At 34.9% G+C, this 23,354-nt stretch overlaps 1 protein-coding gene across 1 annotated transcript in view; it reads right to left on the minus strand.

Annotated features, from left to right (window-relative positions):
* Nucleotides 1–23,354, minus strand: part of NDUFS4 (NADH:ubiquinone oxidoreductase subunit S4) — a 108,971-nt gene that overhangs the window by 46,377 nt on the left and 39,240 nt on the right. The window contains exon 2 of the mRNA XM_057743647.1: nt 6,088–6,166. Coding sequence (XP_057599630.1) covers nt 6,088–6,166 — 79 coding nt within the window. The remainder of the gene's footprint in view (nt 1–6,087; nt 6,167–23,354) is intronic.

Raw genomic sequence — 23,354 nt, forward strand, 5'->3', positions numbered from 1 at the left:
ATTATATATTAATGTTAATATTATAAAAATATATTTCAAAAACTAAAAAACTGAGTAGCACTTTTGAAAATCTCTAATGTCTAGCTTAATAGAAGACAGCTGAATTCTAACTTCTTATTTTCAAACTATTGGCTAAGTTGTCATGCTTACAATATATGAAGAGAATTCATTCTCACACAGGAATGTAATTAGAGAAGGGAGCAGTATTTTAATAAGCTTAGTATTTTCATTCTCACATTAAATCCATTGTTTGTTCTTGAACTTTAATTGAAAGTTTTACACATCATCAAGTATGCAGATCTTTCAAATGTTAACATATTTCATTACACAATATTTTAAAAGTCACATTTATTAATATCACTACCAATCCCATTAGAACAGTCTTTAAGTACTGGGAAGTTGTCAAGCTCATTCAGATCAATGGCAGAATTAAGTTCTACAAAAATTCTAATTTTCACTTGAAAGCCTGAAGTTTATCATGGGCAATACTTCCTATAACACAAATTTATTTATTCATTTATTTGAGATAAGCAAAAATAACACTGGGATTTTATTTAATCAAACAAATAACTTCGTTCTCCTCTGCCATTAAAGATCAAGTTCTAAAATATAAATACCTCACATATCTCACATCTTATCTTCTGCTTCTAACAGGTAAGGAAAAACATTTTAGTCTCCAATGATTCTTTTATTTGCACTGATACCTCATTTTGATTTGAAATATCTTTCCCAGTTAAGGCGGATATAATGAATAACCACAAATATAATATATATAAAATTAAATTATTACCGGCATTGAGGGAAAAGACACATTACTTTGATTAAAAATTGTGATGATTATAAGCTATCTGACAAAGGCCTTGTACAACCCACAAAAGTGTATTTGTCAATCAGCCAACTATATATATCTTAGACCTATGGAGAAATACAAAATGTGAAGCAAGGTAGTGCGGTGGAAAGTGACCCTCTCAGAAGCAATAGCTCATAGCTCATAGTTCCATTCTGGGCTCAGGCACTACCTATAGTGACTGTGAGAAAAAAAGGACAGGTTTATTTTTGAAAAAATGTCTGCCATGTACCGGGTACTGAATAACTGTACTGTGTCTGTCATCTGTTACTGTTTTTTCACCTAAAAGGTGTTCCATGAAAAAAAGGACTAGGCTCAGTTTGCAACAGCAACTCAACCATACAAGCGCTTTTTCTTGAGACAACTGCACTTCGGTATGTGGAAAAGTTTTATGCGTACTTCTATTTTGCTACATGAAATATAAAAAGATGTACATGCAGAATTGAGATTTTTAAAAATTAATAATTTTCACTGCTTCATCAAAGACATTAAGTGAAACTAGCTTTTTTTTTTTTTTAAGAATCCGCCTACCACTGCAGGGGACACGGGTTCGATTCCTGGTCCAGGAAGATCCCACATGCCGTGAAGCAACTAAACCCATGTGCCACAACTACTGAGCCTGTCCTCTAGAGCCTGTGCTCCATAACAAAAGAAGCCATATCACTGAGAAGCCCGGGTACCGCAATGAAGACCCAATGCAGTAACAACAACAACAATAAAAATTATGAACAGTAAAATCCATCCTTTATAGTGTACAGTTGTTTTTATTTTAATAGTCATAACGAAAAATATTGGTTTTGAGGAAAAAAAAATCAACACCACAATCAAGATGTAGAACAGTTCCACACCACCTAAAGTTTTCTAATGCCCTTTATAGTTAATTCTTCTCCCGCATCCAATCCTGAAAACCAGTGATCAGCTTTTTGTCACTAGAGTTTTGCCTGTTCTAACATGTCAAATGAATGAAATCACACAGTATATACGCAGCTTTTGAGTCTGGCTTCTTATTAGCATAAAGCACTTGAGGTTTATCCATGTTTGTTCCTAATCAGTGTGCAGAAATCTATTGACAGTCAGGTTGTTTCCGGTTATTGGAATTATTAATAAAGCTATTAAAAACACTTACATGCAGGATTTTGTGTAAACATAGATTTCATTTCACTTGGGTAATATTTAGAAGTGAGAGTACTAGATTATATGGTAAGCATATGTTTAACTTTATAAGAAACTGCCACACTATTTTCCAAAATAGCTGTACCATTTTGCATTCCTATGAGAGTGCTAGTAGCTCTGCATCCTTGTGAGCATTTGGTACGGTCAGTTTTTTTAAGCCATTCAAATAAATGTGTGGTGGTAGCTCACTGTAGTTATAACATGCAATTTCATAATCACTCATGATGTTAGGCATCTTTTCATATGTTTATTTCCCATCTGAGTATTTCCTGGGTAAAATGTCTGCTCATTTTTATTCGAGTTACTATCTTATTATTTAGTTATAAGTGGTGTTTATTTTCTGGATACAATTCCTTTATCAGAATTTGTGTTTTGCAAATATTTTCTCCCAATCTATGGCTTGTCTTTTCATTCTTTTAACAATGTCTTTCAAAGAAATTTGAAAGAAATTTTTATTTGTGAGGAAGTCCTACTCTATAATTTTTAAAAAGTGAATTATGCTTTGGTGTTATAGCTAAAAAATATTAATCCAAAGTTACAAAGATCTCCTACATTTTCCTCTAGAAGTTTTGTAATTTTCAGTTTTACATTTCAGACTATGAGTTTACATCTACGGCTTTGAGTTAATTTTTAAGTGTGGTGCAAGGTATGAATGAAGGGTTTATGTTTTTGTTTTTGCATTTGGCTACACAATTATTCCATCTTCATTTGTTTTAAAGACTATTTTTTCTCCATAAGAAAGAGCCTTCTAATAAATATGGCAGATCAGTAACATAAAGAGCAGCCTCAAAAGAAATGACAATCAGCTGGAAATTTTTAAAACAGAAGTACAAGAACCAGTTGTTCAGTCCAACAAAAAAGGGCAGAACACTGAATTATCTTTCCAACTCTCATTCTATGAAGTCCCCAGAGGCGGATGTCTTGGGGAAGACTTACAGGTCTTCTTCCCTCATGCTCTCAACCCTTACCCTCCAGCAGTTCAGCTTTTATCTAATTTATTACTAACTGAATTCCGACATAAGATTTCTCTTGAATAAAAGGTTAAACGATTTTTTAGATGAAAAATTACCTGATGCAGTAATATAACTAAGTAACATCTAAAGTTATCCTTTGGTTTTAAATTCCTAAGATCCATTTTCTAAAACTAGAATAACCACTGAAATAGATCCCCAACTAAGTTTAGTCCATATGCTTATGGACTGGGCTTTAATAGGCATACCTATATTAATTTTAAAAATACATTATAAGGCTTCCCTGGTGGTGCAGTGGTTAAGAATCCGCCTGCCAATGCAGGAGACACGGGTTCGATATCTGGCCTGGGAGGATCCCATATTCCACGGAGCAACTAAGCCCCATGCACCACAACTACTGAGCCTGCACTATAGAGCCCGCGAGCTGCAATTACTGAGCCCGCATGCCGCAACTACTGAAGCCTGTGCGCCTAGAGCCTGTGCTCCGTAACAAGAGAAGCCACCGCAGTGAGAAGCCCACGCACAGCAACGAAGAGTAGCCCCCACACGCCACAACTAGAGAAAAGCCCGCACACAGAAATGAAGACCCAATGCAGTCAACCATACATACATACATACATACGTTTTAAAAAAGTGAACATTAAAAAAAATTATATAATAATATTCAACAGAAATCATAATGGCTAGTTCCCCTACCTTCCAATTAAGATTCTAGCCTCTATTCAATTTCAGATACAAACATAACAGTAGTCTAGTGTTGAGTAGTTAAAATGGTATACTAAGTTAATGGGTTTACCTTATATAATAGTGACATTAAAATGCTGTTTCCACATCTCCTTTTAAAACACTCATGAGGATTTCCTTCACATTTTGAAATATTTTTATCATTAATGTTGATATATTTTTAGAATCGGTTTTGTTCAAAATACAAACATAACTTCAATTCCTCAATATTTCTGGAAGTACCCTTCAGCCCCTGGTCTTGCCATTATGCTACTTATTAAACTCTCCATCAACAGTGTGTAGGAACAAGAAAATATGAAACCCCTGTTGGCATTATGTTACCTATTTATTTAATATTTTCATTTTAATATAAAACTAAACGAATGGCTAAAACTTAGGTTTGAAAATTACCTATGGGTTTCAGTTACCCATATTAAGTATCACTTCAAGAACTATGAATAATTATACATAAGACTTTGACTTATTTCAACCGGAAATCACATTGACATTTTGACTACTATACTTCAAGAAAGACATAACAAAGCTAGGGAAAATCTAAAAAGGGCAAGAAAATTCATTAAAAGTATACAACTGATTTTAGGGGATATCATTAAAAACACAAAATTCAAAGCAGTCTGTATACCTCTCTGGTATGCTTCACAGCACCTTTTTAAAGCAATAGATTGCTGTCTGACCTATTCATTTTGCAAACCAGTAAGAAAAAAAACTTAGAAGCGCTACTAACTCTCTAAAATTTGACAGTTATAGAGAGTAAACCTCATAATACTGGAACAAAGTAATCTCTTGGGGGCTTAAAAGAGACGGTCATTTGAAAAGCAAAATTATAGTACCATCATTAATTAGTGAACATGTGGCATGTATAAATCCTCCTCCTCTCACACACATACCTACCTCATCTCTCTTATACTTGACTAAGCAAGTGATATTTGCTTTTGTTTGTTTGTTCGGCCACGCTATGCCTTGCAGCATGCAAAATCTTAGTTCCCCAACCAGGGATAGAACCTGGGACCCCTGCAGTGGAAGCATGGAGTCCTAACCACTCGACTGTCAGGGAATTCCCAGCAAGTGATATTTGATTAATATTTGATGAACAGGTAGTTGGCACCTGAATGAAGAGCTAGGGAATTAGTAAAAAGCAGCAGGGCATAATTAACTGAAATCTGAATGCCCTAAAGCAGGAAAGAAGAGCAGCAAGTTTCAGGCTTGGTGTGGCTGGAGCACAGAGTATAAGAAACAGAGGTACAAGATAAACTCAGGAAGGCAGGAGTTAAATCACACAAGACTTCAAAGGCCATGATAGGATTTTAATGTTTACTCTCAGGTCAGTAAGAAACACCAAAGGATGACACAACCAGCATTTAAAAAGACTATTCTGGTTATCCTGTGGAAAATGAATTAGATGAAGATTAAAGTATCTATGGAGATCAATTAAGAACCACTGCAGCAATCTAGGCGAAAAATGGTGATAGCCTTGACCAGCATAATGGCAAGGTCAGTAGACAGATCCAAGAGACAATTTAGAGAAAAAAACCAACCAGTCTTAGGCATAACCAGCCTTTCAAACTGTCTGTTTACTTATCTATTTATCTGTTTATAACTTCAATGGTGCAAATAGAAACTTAAGTGTGACCTATTATTTAAATTATGTTTACAGGTTCAAAACTAAGTGACAAAAGAATGTACAATTAGAAAGGGAATAGTTAAGAAACATAACCACATATCTGATAATTATAAACCAGATATAACATGTTTATATGATTACACATTTTTACTAGAAGTCTTAGAAACTTTACAAAATTTACACCACTGTACAATATAAACATAAATAACAAACTGCATCTAAACTAACACCACACACTGAAAAATTTTATAAGTGATGATTACCAACATTCTATCTGCTGTTGATTAGCAGAAGAACCTTATTCATCTGTTGCTAGTTGTAATCTCTCATGCATAATGCAGAAATAGGATGTGTAAGTGTGTGTACACACACACATATACACACAGTAACAATAACAATAATTGGTACCAGGAAAACCCAATATACTTAATTTTAGATAGTACTGGTAAGTTCCTACAACTCAAATAGGAATATAAATGAGAAAATTAAAAATATATTCATTACAAAAATAAAAATATTCTGATTTCTACTTATAAACACCACAAAAATGGAAGCTGTTTGTAATGTTAATGTTTGTATATGACAATATTTGTGGAAAATGCTTAACACAAATTATCTTTTTGTAATGATTATTTCTTCCTAGAAGAACCCAGAACACCATCTGAAAAATCTATTGTACAAAAATAATCCTGAAGGCAGAATCCTAGCAGCATATAATAGAAAATTCTTACCAATTTTTCATCAACTGTTATGAGTTGCGTGTCTCGAGTTTGGTCCTGCGCCAGCCTCCATGTGGAAGTGCTCAACAACCTGCAGTGCAACATTTTAAGTTAAAAAATGATCCATGCAATGAGAAAAGAGAGGCAGACAAATCTTACATAAACCAGCTACTTTAACAATATCTGTCTTATAAAACAAAAAGAATAGAAAGAAAGAGAAGAGGGCACAAAAATCCTTTTTCCCCAATTAGTTCTGTGTGCTGAGTTTTTGGCAGACTCTCACTTGACGGTTCACAACAGGCTGTACTTTATGGCAGTCTATAGGCTCTCTGTCACAGAAGGGCTGCCAGTGACAAGAACTATTCTGCTCTCTATGAATGTACAGTGGCTAGTTTGACATTACAAAGAAGAAAAATGCAAAGCTATATCAGCACTTCTGGAATGCTGATTCCTAAATGATGGCATCAGAAAGAAAAAGAAAAATCTCAATCTTAATGGACTAAAGTGAAAGTTGTAGAATTTAATTACATAATGTTAACAAAAAGTTCCTTCACTCTAATTTCAAAACAAAAGTTTAAATAAGAATGATTTGTATGATCATTTAAACTAATGTTATTGGTTTAATCCTGTATCCCATTCACAGAATTGAAGAAAGTCTGAATAGTTGAAATAGAAATATTAAGTTGGAAATAAAATCAGCACAGAATCTAACTCCTTTATATTAGCATGGCCTCACCCTCAACCCAAGGAAATTACTTAAAGCTAACAGATTTTTTATTTCATGTACACATTGTAGTTTATACTAATGAATGTAACAGCCATCAATGATTGTGACAATTTAGCATTTCAGAATTTTCCAAATATTAAGCCATCCTATGTAGATTTCTCTTTCAAAAGTAAGTTAATATATACAATTGACTCGAGTTTCCAAAACAACTGAATATATAGTATTCAATTCTTTTATTTAATGCAATATAATCACCATTGTAATTTTGATGCAACATAATCACCTATAACTGATGAAAAACTTCATGCCAAATGCTCTACTTTCAATAGCTACAGTGTACACAGCTTTACAGAAAATCTACTTACTAATAACATAAAGATAACTCATAATACAAAAGGCTTTGTTTCATTTTTTTAATGTCAATTATTTCCCCAAATTAATGCAACTCATTAACACTGTAAATACCCTGCTCAGAAATATATCCACATGAAATACACCTACATGGAAATTTTTTAAAATTATTTATACAAACAGTTAAAATATACATTCTGGTCGTTTGATAATACTAAAGAAGTATAATTAAGCACCTTTAAAATCTATTTACTCTGGAAATCACTAAGACCAATAAAATGACAATAAGAATATTTTGAATACTTTTAACCAAATCCATATATTGCAAGAAAAAAATGAGGCAATGATAAGGGAACTCAGGAAAATTTGAAATATTAGAAGTGTTAGAAAATGTAGCTGTATTTGGGACTCCTCTGCGGCTCAGTGGTTAAGAATCTGCCTGCCAATGCAGAGGAGACACGTTCGATCCCTGGGCCAGGAAGATTTCACATGCCACAGAGCAACTAAGCCCATGTGCCACAACTACTGTTCCCGCATGCCACAACTACTGAAGCCCGCATGCCTAGAGCTGGTGCTCTGCAATAAGAGAAGCCACACAATGAGAAGCCATTGCACCATAATGAAGAGTAGCCCCTGCCTGCCACAACTAGAGAAAGCCTTCGCACAGCAACGAACACCCAACACAGCCAAAAATAAATAAATAAATAAACAAAATAAATCTTTTAAAAAAGTAGCTATATTTCAAAAAAATAAACTACATAATTCCTATAATGAATGGAAGTGTTAGATCAAAACAGTGTAAATTAGATAGATTAAAACTCTATAATCCACGAACTGTGTAATTTTTAACTGCACAGTAGATTTGACTGATTTAAACAATTTTCTCTTAAATTGTATGATAAAATCGTATTGTACATTAGTTGTAACCTGAAGTAAATTCTTACAAATTTTAAAGTATATATACTTTAAGGATGGATATATTTTAATAATTTTATATTGATCTCTAATCATAAGAATGAAGCTATATGCCATTTTCTGTAAACAGATGATAACTATTATAAACAAATACACAGATGGAAAATTATCTCTCATATTATTATCAGCCTGTACATGAAAGGCACCACAATAAAAGATGAAAGATGTTAAGTAAAATAATACTACCAGAAAGAGTTAAAAATCATAATAAAAAATTTTGTAAGAAAAAGGTTAGAATGCAAAGAGATTATAAGCAGAAATTTTTATTTATTATTTGAAACAATATATTCACATATAATTTATTTCAGAAAAATTTGCCTAAGTGAAAAACACAACGATGGGGCTTCCTAGGTGGCACAGTGGTTAAGAATCCACCTGCCAATGCAGGGGACACGGGTTCGATCCCTGCTCCAGGAAGATTCCCACACGCCTCGGAGCAACTAAGCCCATGTGCCACAACTACTGAGCCTGTGCTTTAGAGCCCATGAGCCACAACTATTGAGCCCGTGTGCCACAACTACTGAAGACCACGTTCCTAGAGCCCATGCTCTGCAACAAGAGAAGCCACAGCAATGAGAAGCCCACACACCACAATGAAGAGTAGCCCCTGCTCGACACAACTAGAGAATGCCCGTGTGCAGCAACAAAGACCCAACACAGCCAATAAATTAAATAAATTTATTAAAAAAACAAAACAAAAACACATGATGTTGATATGTATACGTATACATATATGTGCATATGGGTTATATATATTAAGTATATGTAACCTGAAACACAAAGGTTTCCTGATACACAACAAAGACAGCAATTATTAAAAAACAAATGTCACGTGGAGAAAAACATTCCTCCAATTCTAGATAGTGAAGGTAGCAAGAGAGATCTAGAGTCAATTACACAGCATTTAATTACACCTACAAAATATAATCTACAGGTAATTTTATATTAAATGTGAACTATATAGCAAATGTCCTTTCATTTATTAGTTTGTAAAGAACACATTAGTGAAGTGAAAGAAGAAAATATTTTTAGTAATATTAGAATATAAAAACATTATTAAACAAGATATAAAACCTTTCAAAAGCATAAAGGAAAAAATGACAGAAGCTACCACATAAAAACTTCTAAACCAAAGATACGATAGATTAAGAATAAGACAGATAACATATATTTACAACATAAAACAATAAAGGATCAATATCCAAAGTAGGTAGGGAACTCCCTGGCGGTCCAGTGGTTAGGGCTCAGTGCTCTCACTGCCAGGGTCTGGGTTCAATCCCACAAGCTGCATGGCACAGCCAAGAAACAAAAAACAAAAAACAAAAACAAAAGGTAAAAGAGCTCCTGCAAATCAGTACATAGGAATGATGAGTTTCAAAAGAGGGAGTCAAACAAGAAAAAAACAACTCAATTACAAATGGGAAAAGAATTTACCCAAAGATCTACAAAGAACCAATAAGCACATGAAAAGATGCTCAACATTACTAATCACTAAGGAAATGCAAAGCAAAACCATGAGATATCACTTCATACCATTAGGGATGGTTACCAAAAAAAAGCATTGGTGGAATATGGAGAAATCGGAACCCTTGTACATTGCTCGTGGTAATGTACAATGCAGTTGCTATAGAAAACAGTATGGCAATTCCTAAAAGAATTAAACACAGAATTAACATATGATCCAGCAATTCTGTCTATAGGTATATGCCCAAAATAACTGAAAGCAGGGACTCAGATATTAGTACACCAATATTCATAGCAGCATTATTACCAACAGCCAAAAGCAAACTTGTCAAATATTAATAATCGTATTTTATTGGACTGTGTATCATAATACTAGGAAGTTAAGTGTCCATGTAGAAATGACTAATATGTAATGATTAGTAAATGAATGGTAATTTTATTTTGCTATTTAGTACCCATTTTTGAGAAACTTAGAAATTTTATTTGCTTCATGAACTTGCCTTGTTTTGTCAACTGGCCTGTTCACATTTCCAAGTTTCTTAAGTGTCAATCTTAATTCTGAGCCCAAAGGATAAACTATGAGGGCTATGACTATTATTATTAATTACCATTATTAGAGTATACAAATGATTTATTCCATTTAGTTTTTTGTTTAAGTTTCCTGTAAGAAAATGAGGTATCCTGGAAATGGATATTAAGAAATCTTATTTCTAACTCTGAATTTTTCTACTTACTGTTGTATCTATGACCAAATCACTTAACCTCTCTGTACCTCAATTTCATTTTTGTAAATTTGTAAAATGAGGACTTGTTGCTCTAATTTTCTTCTAATGATGATTCTATTTGATTCTAAGTGGAACTGATTATAGTTCTAGTTTGTTTTAATAACCCCCCTATGAAAATGCTATGCAATAACTACTCAACTCATAATCTGTTTTTCTTTAAAAAAATCTGAGGAGTTACAACTTTCAAAAGCATGTATACATTTGCTTATCCATTCATTTCATGATGAATATTTGGGTTGTTTCTGCTAAAGATATTCACCTGCAGTTTTTGTGAGGATATAAGTTTGCAACTCTTTGGGTAAATGCCTATGAACACAATTCATGGCTTACATGTTAAGGCTGTGCTTAGCTTCGTAAAAAACTACAACACTGTCTCCCAAAGTGGGTGTTCCATTTTGCATTCCCACCAGCAATAAATAAGTCTCCCTGTTGTCTTCATTCTCACAAGTGTTTGGTGTTGTCAGTTTCTTGGATTTTATCTATTTTAATAGGTGTGTGGTGGCATCTCATTATTGTTTTAATTTTCAATTTCCTAACGATATATGATGTTGAGGCACCTTTTCATTTGCTTACTTTCCATCTACATATCTTCTTTGGTGAGATGTCTGTTCAGATCTTTTGCCTAGCTTTAAACTGAATTCTGTTTTCTTATTGTTGAATTTTGAGTTCTTTGCATATTGTAGATAAAAGTTATTTATCAGATGTGTTTTGCAAATATTTTCTCCAACTCTGTCCTTCCTTTTCATTCTCTTAAGGTGTCTTCCAAAAAGCAGAAGCTTTTAATTTTAATGAAGTCCAACTCATCTGTATTTTTCTTTCATGGACGGTGCTTTTGATGTTGTATCTAAAAACTCAGCACCAAACCAAGGTACCTAGATTTTCTCCTAAGTTATGTTCTAGAAGTTTGATAGTTTTGCTTTTTACACTTAGATCTATGATCCATTTTGAGTTAATTTTTGTGAAAGGTATAAGGTCAATGTGCAGTTTTGTTTTTGTTTTTTTGGCATGTGGTTATGTTCCAGTTCCATTTACTAAAAAGATTATCTTTTTTTCCACTGGACTGCCTTTGCCCCTTCCTCAAAGATCAGTTACCAATATTTGAGTAGTCTATTTCTGGAATATCAATTCTATCCATTGAACTATCTGCCAATTCTACACTGTCTGAGTAGTGCAGCTGTGTACTAAATATTGAAGTCAGTTAGTGTCACTCCTCTGACTTTGTTATTCTTCTTCACTATTATATTGAATATTTTGGGTCTTTTGCCGTTCCATATAGAATCAGTTTCTTGATATCCACAAAGCAGCTTGCTGGGGTTTTGACTGGAACTGTGCTGAATCTATACATCAAGTTGGGAAGAAATGACATCTTAACAATATTCAATCTTCCTATCCATGTATATTTATTAGGATCTTCTTTGACTTTTTTTCATCAAAGCTTTGTGGTTTTCCACATAGACTTCTTGAAAATACTGTTTTTTTCAAAATATACTCTTCAAAAAGTCTTAATGGTAAAAAGATAAAAAGAAACCATTTGCACTGGAAAATAGTATCTGAATAAGAATCATATTACTGACTCCAAGCACTAACACCATTCTCCTCTTGAAGTAAATTAACTTTATCAACTAAGAATAGTAAAATTCCCATATTATTCTAGCAGTTGAAAACACGGCTCCAAATTTCTTTGACACTCCTCTTTTCCTTGAGGGGCTGGAGGTCTCTGTTCCCTATTCCTAGAATCTAGCCCTGTGACTCCCTGATCAATATAATACAGAAATGAGGCTATGCATGTTTCCAGGCTCAAATCTTAAAAAACTATCAGTTTCCATTTCCTGCCTCTTAGAACATGGTTTGTTGAGGTACTCACTCTCAGAACCCAACCACCATATTGTGGGGAAGTCTAGCCTGCTCCACAAAGACCCACGTGAAAAGGAATCGATAGTCAATACCACTTTGCTAGCCAAGTGAGTGAGCTATAAGACATGAATCCTCTAGTCCAGGGGTCCCCAACCCCCAGGCCGCAGACCAGTACAGGTCTTCCTCCACCTGTTAGGATGAGTGGGGGGTGAGCGAGTGAAGCTTCATCAGCCGCTCCCCAATGCTCCCATTACCGCCTGAACAACCCCGCCATTGGCCGTGGAAAAACTGTCTTCCATGAAACCGGTCCCTGGTTGGGGACTGCTGTTCTAGTTTAAGTTGAGCCATCTCAGTAGACACCATATGCAGCAGAGATAAGCTTGCCTGCCAGGCCTTGCCCAATTTTTGAGTAAAACAAATGACTGTTGCTATTTTAAGCAACTGAGTTATTGGGGTAGTTTGTGTTCAACTACAGATAACAAAAACATCCCTACAAATGAGTGAATATGGTTTTATAAACATTAAAATTGAACCAGTAACTTCTAGGAACCACAAATGATCTGCTGGACTTAAACACAAAGTAAAATTCCTAATCCTATAGAAATTATTAATGAATCAATGAATCCTCAGCCTTTTGACTAAAACAATTATTTTGTTGTCAATTTACTGCAAACTGAATTAACCCAAATTGACATTAAATCAGGAAGTGTTCAGTTCCATACTAAAACATAAGGAAATATTACTAAAAGTTCTAAGTAGAAATAATAAGATAATAATATATCCACATACTTTATACCACAATAATTATCTCAGGCTTAACATATGTTGATGTTTGGGTCAATCACCTTCAAGTTGATGATCTTAAAGCTTTTCAAGATCTTGAATCCATAGAGAAAACTTAAGCTGTCTTCATCATACTGTACTCACTAGACAGAAGCAATTAAGAACTAATTGTTAAGGGAAAAAACAAAGATGGGAGGTTAAGAGACAATTTTAATATTCTGGGAAAATATGTAGGGTAAAAGGAAAGGCAAAGATCCTACAAATTTGGTTAAATTCAGTGGAAATAACAGTGAAGATAGTTTATAAACTATTCACAAATAAGTTATTTAATTCTAATTCAGGTTTATTGTAATCACTTCTAATCTTTACCTAAGTATTTAATATTATCTTAAAATGTTCAACTGGTCAAGTCAGTAAAAATTATAATATCCTGCTCATAGATATTTTTCCCTTTCTTCTGAGCCAGGTAGAACTTGTAGCAGGAACCAACAGCTGTTGTGCCTCTGGACACAACAAAGGCCAAAATTTTAAACTAATCCTTTGAGAGTCATCCAACAGACTAAGGAAAGATTTGTGCAAGAGGGATAAGAGTAATTATACTCACATACCAGACTTTGGAATGGAATTGAAGAGTAATAAGGAGGAGAATGTGGGCAAGGTTTCGGAGGGTGGTAACAAAGGAACTGGAGGGCATGATGGAAAATGTAAAGGAGAAAAAAATATACCTAAGTTTATACCAACAGGATATCAAAATAAATATAAATGAGCTTAATGAAAACAAAGGGGATAAGAAATATAGATGTCATGGTGATGACAGTAATTATATTACAAAACACAACAAACATATAAAAAGTTCATATTTAGGAAGGTCAAATCATTGAGCTACACTGGCCATTAAAGAATAACTTCACTGGTTTGGAATGCCTTAAAGGAAGGAATTAAGTTGCTGTACTTTGGCATGTCTTGTAAATAACTGGAAGCTAATTTACCATAAAGATGTCAGTTATTAATCTATAAATTAAACGTAATAATAATAAAAAATTCTAACAGAATTTTTAATGAAATTAGATGATTCTCATCTGGAAGAAAAAATCCACAAAAATAACCAAGAAAATTCTGAGAAACAGCTACAGGCATACCTCAGAGACTCTGCAGGTTCAGTTCCAGACTACTACAATAAAGCAAATATAGCAATAAAGCAAGTCACAAACATTTTGGTTTCCCAGAGCATGTAATAGTTATATTTATACTATACTCTACTCTACTAAGTGTGCAACAGCACTGTATCTTTTTTTTTTTAAGTACATACCTTAATTTTAAACTACTTAATTGCTGAAGAATGTTAACCATCATCTGAGCCTTCGGCAAGTCATAATCTTTTTGCAATAGTAAATCAAGGACACTGATCACTGTAAAAAATGTAATAATAGTAAAAGAGTTTGAAATATTGTGAGAATCACCAAAAGTGACACAGAGACACAAAGTGAGCAAATGCTGTTGGAAAAATGGTGCTGACAGACTTGCTCAACACAGGGTTTCCACAAATCTTTAATTTGTAAAAAAAAAAAAAAAAAAAAAGGCAGTATCTGTAAAGCACAACAAAATGAAGCACAATAAAACAAGGTATGCCTGTATAAGGCAGGATTTGCCTTGCCAATTAATATGCTACAGCAATTAAAATATCATGGTATTAGCACAGGCACAGACACATAGATCAAATAAACAGTTCAGATCAGAGTACAAAAACAAATTACGTAGATCTGTAAATTTACTATATAATAAAAGTGCAATTTCAAATCAGTGGTGAAAAGCAAGATTATTTAATAAATGATACTAAGAAAACTGGTTATCCTTTCACAGAAGAAAAATGTTTAAATGCTCCTATAAAATAGTTACATCATATACCAAGGAATTCCAGATGGATTAATACACACACATACACACACATACACAAACACAAACACAAATTGTGTTGGGTGTGTAAATTACTGGCATAAAGCATAAGAGTTTTTTAAATTAAGATACAACATCCACAAACTGTGGAAGAAAAATAACTTCTGAACAACAGAAGGCACTACACACTAAATTAAAATAAAGGAAGTATCAGAGATAATAAGTACAATACAGAGTAGATAAAAGACTAATATCTGGAATATATAAAGCATTCTTAGGAATCAAGACAAAAATCACCCCAAAAAACAGAGGAGTAAAGCCTAGAATTATGAACACAGTAGACATTAATACCAACTATGTTGCTAATCACCTTAAATGAGAATGGTCTAAATACACCAGTTGGAAGAGAAAATGTGTCAGAGTGATGAAAAAACCCCAGGACTACATGTTTCCTGAAAGAAACCCATTTTAAATATAAAGACACAGATGGAGAAATATATTGATATCATGCTAACAGCAATCAAATCTTACTGCAATAGCTATATTAATCTCAAAGCAAATTTCAGAACAAGGAAAATTATCAGAAATAAAGAGGGGGTATCACATCATCAAAAAGGGGTCAATTCTCCAAGAAAACATTAACAATCCTAAAGATGCATATGCCAAACAAGAGCATGTCAAAATATGTAAGTCAAAAACTGAAAGAACTGCAAGGAGAAACAAAGAAATCTGTTAGTATAGTTAGAGACTTAATACCCTTAACAGTAATGCACAGAGCCACTAGGCAGAATATCAGTCAGGATATAGTTGAACTGAACTGCCCCGTCAATCAACTGGATTTTAGTGACATTTATGGAACGCTTCATCCAACAATAGTAGAATATACACTCTAAGTTCACATGGAACATTCACCAAAATAGACCACATTCTATGCCATAACACATACCTTAACAAACTAAAAAATACAAAAAACAAAAAACAGAAATCACACTGTGTATGCTCTCAGTCAACAATGGAATTAAATTAGAAATCAGTAACAGAAAATTAGAAAATCCTTAAGTACGACTGACCCTGGAACAAGGTGAGTTTGAATCACACAGGCCTACTTATGTGCCAATTTTTTTCAGTAAATACATACATGTACTATAAATGTATTTTCTCTTCCTTATGGTTTCCTTAATAACATTTTCTTTTCTCTAGATTACTATATTGTAAGAACATAGTCTAATATACATACAATATACAAAATACCTGTTAACCAACTGTTTATGTTATTGGTAAGGTTTCCGGCCAGTTAGCAGGCTATTTGTAGGCTGCTTAGCAGGAGGACTTCCCTGGTGGCCAGTGGTTTAGAATCTGCCTGCCAATGCAGGGAATATGAGTTCGAGCCCTGGTCTGGGAAGACCCCACATTTCATGAAGCAACTAAGCCTGTGCACCACAACTACTAAGCCTGCGCTCTAGAGTCTGGGAGCCGCAATTACTGAGCCCACATGCCACAACTACTGATGCCTGTGCACCTAGAGCAGGTGCTCCACAACAAGAGAAGCCACCACAATGAGAAGCCCGCACACCACAATGAAGAGTAGCCCCTGCCCGCCACAACTAGAAAAAAGCCCATGCGGAGAAACAAAGACCCAATGCAGCCAAAAAAAAAAAAAAAAAAAAAAAAAAAGCTCATGGGGAGTCAAAGTTATATATGAATTTTCAGATTGAGGGTGGGTGCTCGCTTCAGCAGCACATATACTAAAATCAGATGGAGGGTGGCACCTCTAACCCCCATGTTGTTCAAGGGTCAATTGTATTTGGAGATTAAACAACACGCTTCTCGGACTTCCCTGGTGGTCCAGTGGGTAAGAATCTGTGCTCCCAATGCAGGGGGCCTGGGTCAAGGAACTAGATTCTGCATGCCAGGCATGCTGCAACCAAGAAGTCTGCATGCCACAACCAAGAAGTCTGCATGCCATAACTAAAGATCCCACATGCTGCAACAAAAATCTCTCGTGCCACAACTAAGACCTGGCGCAGCCAAAAAATAAATAAACAACACACTTCTAAATAACTTACGGGTCAAAGAGGAATTCTCAAGAGAAATTTTTAAATATTTTGAACTAAGTGAAAATACAACACTTCAAATTTTGTGGGATACAGTAAATGCAATGTTTAGAAATTTATAGCACTGAATGCATATATTAGGAAAAAAAGGAAAGTCAAATTCAATAACCTAAGTTTCCACTATAAGAAACTATAAAAAAAAGAGCAATATAAACCTAAAGCAAGAAGAAGGAAAAAAAAAATAATAAAAATTTAGCAGAAAGCAATGACGTTGTAAATAGGCAATTGGTAAAGAAATAATCAACAAAACTAAAAACTGTTGTTTGAAAACAATCAGTATAATTGATAAATCTTTAGCCCAGCTACCCAAGAAAAAAGAGACAGGGAATCTCTAGGCTGTCCAGTGGTTAGGACTCTGTGCTTTCAATGCCGACGGCATGGGTTCAACCCCTGGTTGAGGAACTAAGATTCCGCAAGCCATGCAGCCAAAAAATGTAAAAAAGAAAGAAGACCACAAATTATCAATCTCAGAAACAAAAAGAGTTATCATCACTACTGAATTCCATGAACACTGAAAATATAATAAATATTATGAACAACTCTATGTCCATAAATATAACTTAGATGAAATGGACTAATTATGAGGGTTAGTCAAAAACTACCCACACTCTGGTTATATGAAAACTTCTGGGGACTTCCCTGGCAGCGCAGTGGTTAAGAATCAGCCTGCCAACGCAGGGGACACAGGTTCGAGCCCTGGGCTGGGAAGATCCCACATGCTGCGGAGCAACTAAGCCTGTGCACCACAACTATTGAGTCCACACTCCGCAACTACTGAAGCCCGCGTACCTAGAGCCCGTGCTCCACAACAGGAGAAGCCATTGCAATAAGAAGCCCATGCACCACAATGAAGAGCAGCCCCCGCTCACCATAACTAGAAAAACGCCTGTGCACAGCAACGAACACCAAACACAGCCAATAAATAAATAAAGAATTCTTAAAAAAAAAAAAAGTGAAGCTGCCATTTAAAAAAAAAATAAAAAAAAGAATCCGCCTGACACATAAATAGAGACACAGATGTAGAGAACAAACATATGGACACCAAGTGGGGAAAGTGAGGAGGGTTGAAGGGGAATGAACTGGGAGACTGGGATACAAAATTTTACACTCTAAATATATGCAGTTTATTGTCTGTTAACTGTATCTCAATAAAAGTTCTTTAAAAATAAATAAATAAATAATCTACCTGACAATGCAGGGGACATGGGTTCAAGCCCTGGTCCAGGAAGATCCCAAATGCTGCGGGGCAACTAAGCCCGTGCACCACAACTGCTGAACCTGTGTGCTGCAACTACTGAAGCCCACATGCCTAGAGCCCATGCTCCGCAACAAGAGAAGCCACCACAATGAGAAGCCCACACACCGCAAAGAGTTGCCCCTGCTCACCGCAACTAGAGAAAGTCCATGCACAGCAGTGAAGACTCAATGCAGCCAAATAAATAAATAAATAAATAAATCTTAAAAAAAAAAAATTCTGTTGGCTGCACAGTCTTATCAGCACTTTCCATTCAAGGCTACTCTCTCCCTAGTCACTGCTGTGCAGATGTGAACAGGTTACATCAGTTCATTTGTAACTGTGGTGCAAGCAAAAATGGATGCCCCACTTGTGATCTGCACGAAAGAAGAGCAGCGTGCAGTGATTCATTTGCAGTTGTGCAGTGATTCGTTTTTTGTGGTCTGAGGGTGTACCTGGTGCCGTTACTTACTGAAGACTTTGTGCGCAGTTTGGAGAAAGTGTTTTGTCACGAAGAAGTGTATATGAATGGATACAGAAGTTCAAAGAAGGTCGCACAAGTGTTAGCCATCAAGTAGAAGCCGGACACTCATTCACATGAAGACGTGAAGACAGAGGTGCATTCATGGCTCGAAGCTCAGCCTAAAACATTTGTTAAATGAGGGAATATGAAAGCTTGTTGACAGATGGACAAAGTGTATTGAAAAGCAAGGAGATTATGTCAAAAATGATGTATTTGTCTTTTCTAAAAGTTAATTAAAATAAATTCTACAGCCAGAGTGAGGATAATTTTTGGCTCACCCTCATATTTGATGAACACAAACTACCAGAATTCACAGGAGAAGAAATAATCTGAATAAGGCTATAGCTAGTAAAGAAACTAAATGAAATTAAGAAGAAATGATACTAATTCTCTACAACCTCTTGCAGAAAATAGAAGCAAGAGAGCATTTCCTAACTTATTCTATGAGACTAGCATTACCTTAATGCTCAAACCAGATAAAGACATTTAAAAGAAGTTTGAAAACTACAGACCAATATCTCTTACGAACACAGATGCAAAAATCCTCAACAAAATATTAGCATATCAAATCCAACAATGTATAAAGATTTATACACCATGACCAAATAGGATTTATTCCACATATGCAAGGCTGATTAAGTATCAAAAAGCAATTAATGTAATCTAGCACATCAGCAAGCTATAAAAGAAAAATCACATGACCAACTTAATTCTCATATGAGACATCTGAAAAAAGCCCAAGACCCATTTAGGCTAAAAACTCTCAGCAACCTAGGAATAAAGAGTAACTTCCACAATTGGATAAAAAACATATACATAAAATCTACAACTAACATACTTAATGGTGAATAAGTATGGAAAGAAGGCAAGGATATCCCCTCTTGCTACTCCTATTCAACACTGCACTGAAGTTCTAGCTAATGCAAGAGAACAAGAAAATGAAATGAAAAGTATGCCTATTGGGAAGGAAGTCATAAAACTGTCCTAATTTGCAGATGACAACACTGTCTATGTAGAAAAACCTAAAAGAAATGACAAAAAACCACTTGGAACTAAAAAGTAATTGTAATAGCAATTTTCAGGACATAATGTAAATATACAAAAGTCAATTGCTTTCCTATATAACCAGCAAAAAACAGAGTATCATTTACATCAGCACCAAAAAATAAATAATATTTAGGGGTAAGTCTAACAGAACATCTATATGATTCAAATACTAGAAAACTCTGATGAAAGAAATCACAAAACATCTAATAAACAAAGTGCTATTCCATGTTCATGGATAGGAAGACTCATGTTAAGATGTCAGTCCTCCCCAGGTTGATCTACAGACCATCACATCCAAATCAAGATTCCAAAGTGTTATTTTGTGTATATCATCAAACTGATTCTAAATTCATATAGAAGGAAAAAGTATCAGCATGATACTGTAAAAGAGTAACAAAGTCAGAGGACTGACACTGACCTCAGACTCACTACACATATCAGTAATCAAGACAATGTAGTACTGGCAAAAGAACACACAGATCAGTGAAACACAACTGACAGCAGAGAAACAGACTACTCAAATATAGTCAACTGATCTTTGGAAAAGAAGCAAAGGCAATCCAATGGAAAAAAGATAATCTTTTTAATAAGTGGAACTGGAACACTACCACATGCAAAAAGAAAAATGAATCTACACACTGACCTTACAGCTTTCATAAAAATTAATTCAAAAACAGATCACAGATCAGAATGTAAGAAACAAAATTATCAAACTTCTAGAATATAACGTAAGAGAAAAGTCTAGGTGACCTTGGTTTGGTACTGAGTTTTCATATACAATACTAAAAGCAAAATCCACGAAAGAAAAAAAAGATGAGTTATACTTCATTAAAATTAAAAGCTTCTGCTTTGTGAAAGACACTTGAAGAGAATGAAAAGACAAGCACAGAGTGGGAGAAAACATTTGCAAAACACAGATATGATAAATAACTTTTATTTACAATATATAAAGAACTCTTAAAATTCCAACAAGAAAATCTGATTAAAAAGTGGGCAAAAGACCTGAACAGACACCTCACCAAAGAAGATATACAGACAGCAAAGAAGCATCATTTATCATTAGGGAACTGAAAATTAAGAGAACAATGAGGACTTCCCTGGTGGCGCAGTGGTTAAGAATCTGCCTGCCAATGCAGGGGACATGGGTTTGAGCCCTGGTCCGGGAAGATCCCACATGCCACAGAGCAGCTAAGCCCATGCGCCACAACTACTGAGCCTGTGCTCTAGAGCCCGTAAGCCACAACTATTGAGCCCATGTGCTGCAACTACTGAAGCCTATGTGCCTAGAGCCCGTGCTCTCAACAAGAGAAGCCACCACAATAAGAAGCCCGCACAACACAATGAAGAGTAGCCCCCGGCTCTCTGCAACTACAGAAAGCCCACACCCAGCAACAAAGACCAATTTTTAAAAAAGACAACAATGAGATGCCACTACATACTAATTAGAATGACTAAAATCCAAAAACCTGACAACACCAAATACTGATAAGCATGTGGAGCTAGAAGAGGTCTCGTACAATCCACCAACTGTGCTACTAGGGTTTACCCAACTGAACTGAAATCATATGTCCACACAAAATCTGCATGAGAATGTTTATCACAGCTTTGTTCATAATTGCCAAAAATTGAAGGCAACCAAGATGTCAGCTTCAATATGTAATTGGTATATTGTGGTAGAACCATACAATGGAATTTAGTTCAGTGAGAAAAAGAAATGGACTGGAGAAAATATTTGCAAATCACTTATGTGACAAGGTGTATGCAGAATATATACAGAACTAGTTAAACTCAACAACAAAACAACAACCAACTCAATTAAAAAATGAACAAAGGACTTAGACATCTCTCCAAAGGACATATACAAATGGCCAATAAGCACATAAATCTTTAACATCACTAATTATTAGAGAAATGCAAATCAAAACCAAGAGATACTACACCATACTCATTAGGATGACAAAGGGGGAAAGGGAAGGAGGGAAGAAGGAAGGAGCAAGTGTTGGCAAGGATATGGAGAAATTGGAACCACCAGTTAGAATGTAAAATGGTGCCGATATTATGGAAAACAGTATGACAATTCCTCAAAAAATTAAAAATAGAATTACCATATCATTCAGCAATTCTACTTTGGCTATTTATCCAAAACAACTGAAAGTAGGAACTCAACTAGGTATTTTTTCACCAAATGTTAATAGCAGCATTATTGACAGTAGCCAAAAAGTGAAAAAAATCAAGTGTCCATTGGTGGATAAATGGATTAAAAATAATGTGGTATATACGAACAATGAAATTTTATTAAGCCTTGAAAAGCAAGAAAATTCTGACATATGCCGCAACAGGGATGAAACTTGAAGAAATGGTAAGTGAAATAAGCCAGTCAGAGGACAAATAGTGCATGATTCCACCCATATGAAGTATCCACAGTACCCAAAGTAGTCAAATTTATAGACAGAAAGTAGAATGGTGGGTGCCAGGGCAGAGGTAATGGAGAGTTACTGTTTAAGGTACACAGTTTCAATTCTGGAAGATGACAAAAAGTTCCAGAACGATATGGTGGTGGTGGTCACAACAATATGAATGTACTTAATATCACTGAACTACACTTTAAAATGGCTCAAATGGTAAATTTTGTGTTATGTATACTTTACAATTAGAAAAAAAAAAAGACTGTGCCTTGTGAGGAAACTGCTGAACACTGGTTTATACTACCAATAAAAAGGAACACACATACAAAAGTTTGTCAAAGACAAAGATTTATAGCTTTGATTCAAGAAAGCCTCTTCATGTATAGATGCAGAAGTACACTCAGGTCTTCAAAATTTTTAGAAGACCAAATTGAAGCTGTTGGATTTCAATATGATTATTCATTTGTATTGCCTCATGTAGCATATTTTTCAAAATTATACAGTTTTTAAAAACTTCTAGTGTGTCTATGGAATAAGAATTAAGTAATACTTTGCTACCATACTTCATACCAATTACCACCTTTGTGATTTTTCAGACCACTGCATTGGCACCACTATTCAACATGTTTTACATAAAAATAGTTGATCATTGTGATTTTTTCACTAATAGATTTGTTACAAATAAGCAAATAACAGTAAATATTTTTAAATATATCAATATAAATTTAATGGACAAAATACAAGGAAAAGCAAGCCCTGATGAACTACTTGACTCCTCCAGTAAAATAAGTAACTACTCAACATTCTCAGTTATTTACCTAGTTCATCTTTTAGCATTAAGATCCTTAATTTAATCACAACAGTATTACTTCAAAGGTACTTATCCTTTATGGTGGGGGAAGATTCTACAAATCAACCATGCATGGTTCCTCTATGTTCCTCATAAGGCCAGTGTGTTAGCTATCACAGCAGTGCACCAATATTCCAGTTCTCCTTCGAAACATGGTGAGAGTACCACACTTCACTGCCATCTCTGAAGTTGGTGTGGGCATATGACTTACTTTAGCCAATGGAGTGAAAGGTACAGTATCAGGCAGAGACTTTAAAAATCAGTGCCTAATTAC

The sequence above is a fragment of the Hippopotamus amphibius genome, chromosome 1 (assembly GCF_030028045.1).
Source record: "Hippopotamus amphibius kiboko isolate mHipAmp2 chromosome 1, mHipAmp2.hap2, whole genome shotgun sequence".
Classification (NCBI taxonomy): Eukaryota; Metazoa; Chordata; class Mammalia; order Artiodactyla; family Hippopotamidae; genus Hippopotamus; species Hippopotamus amphibius.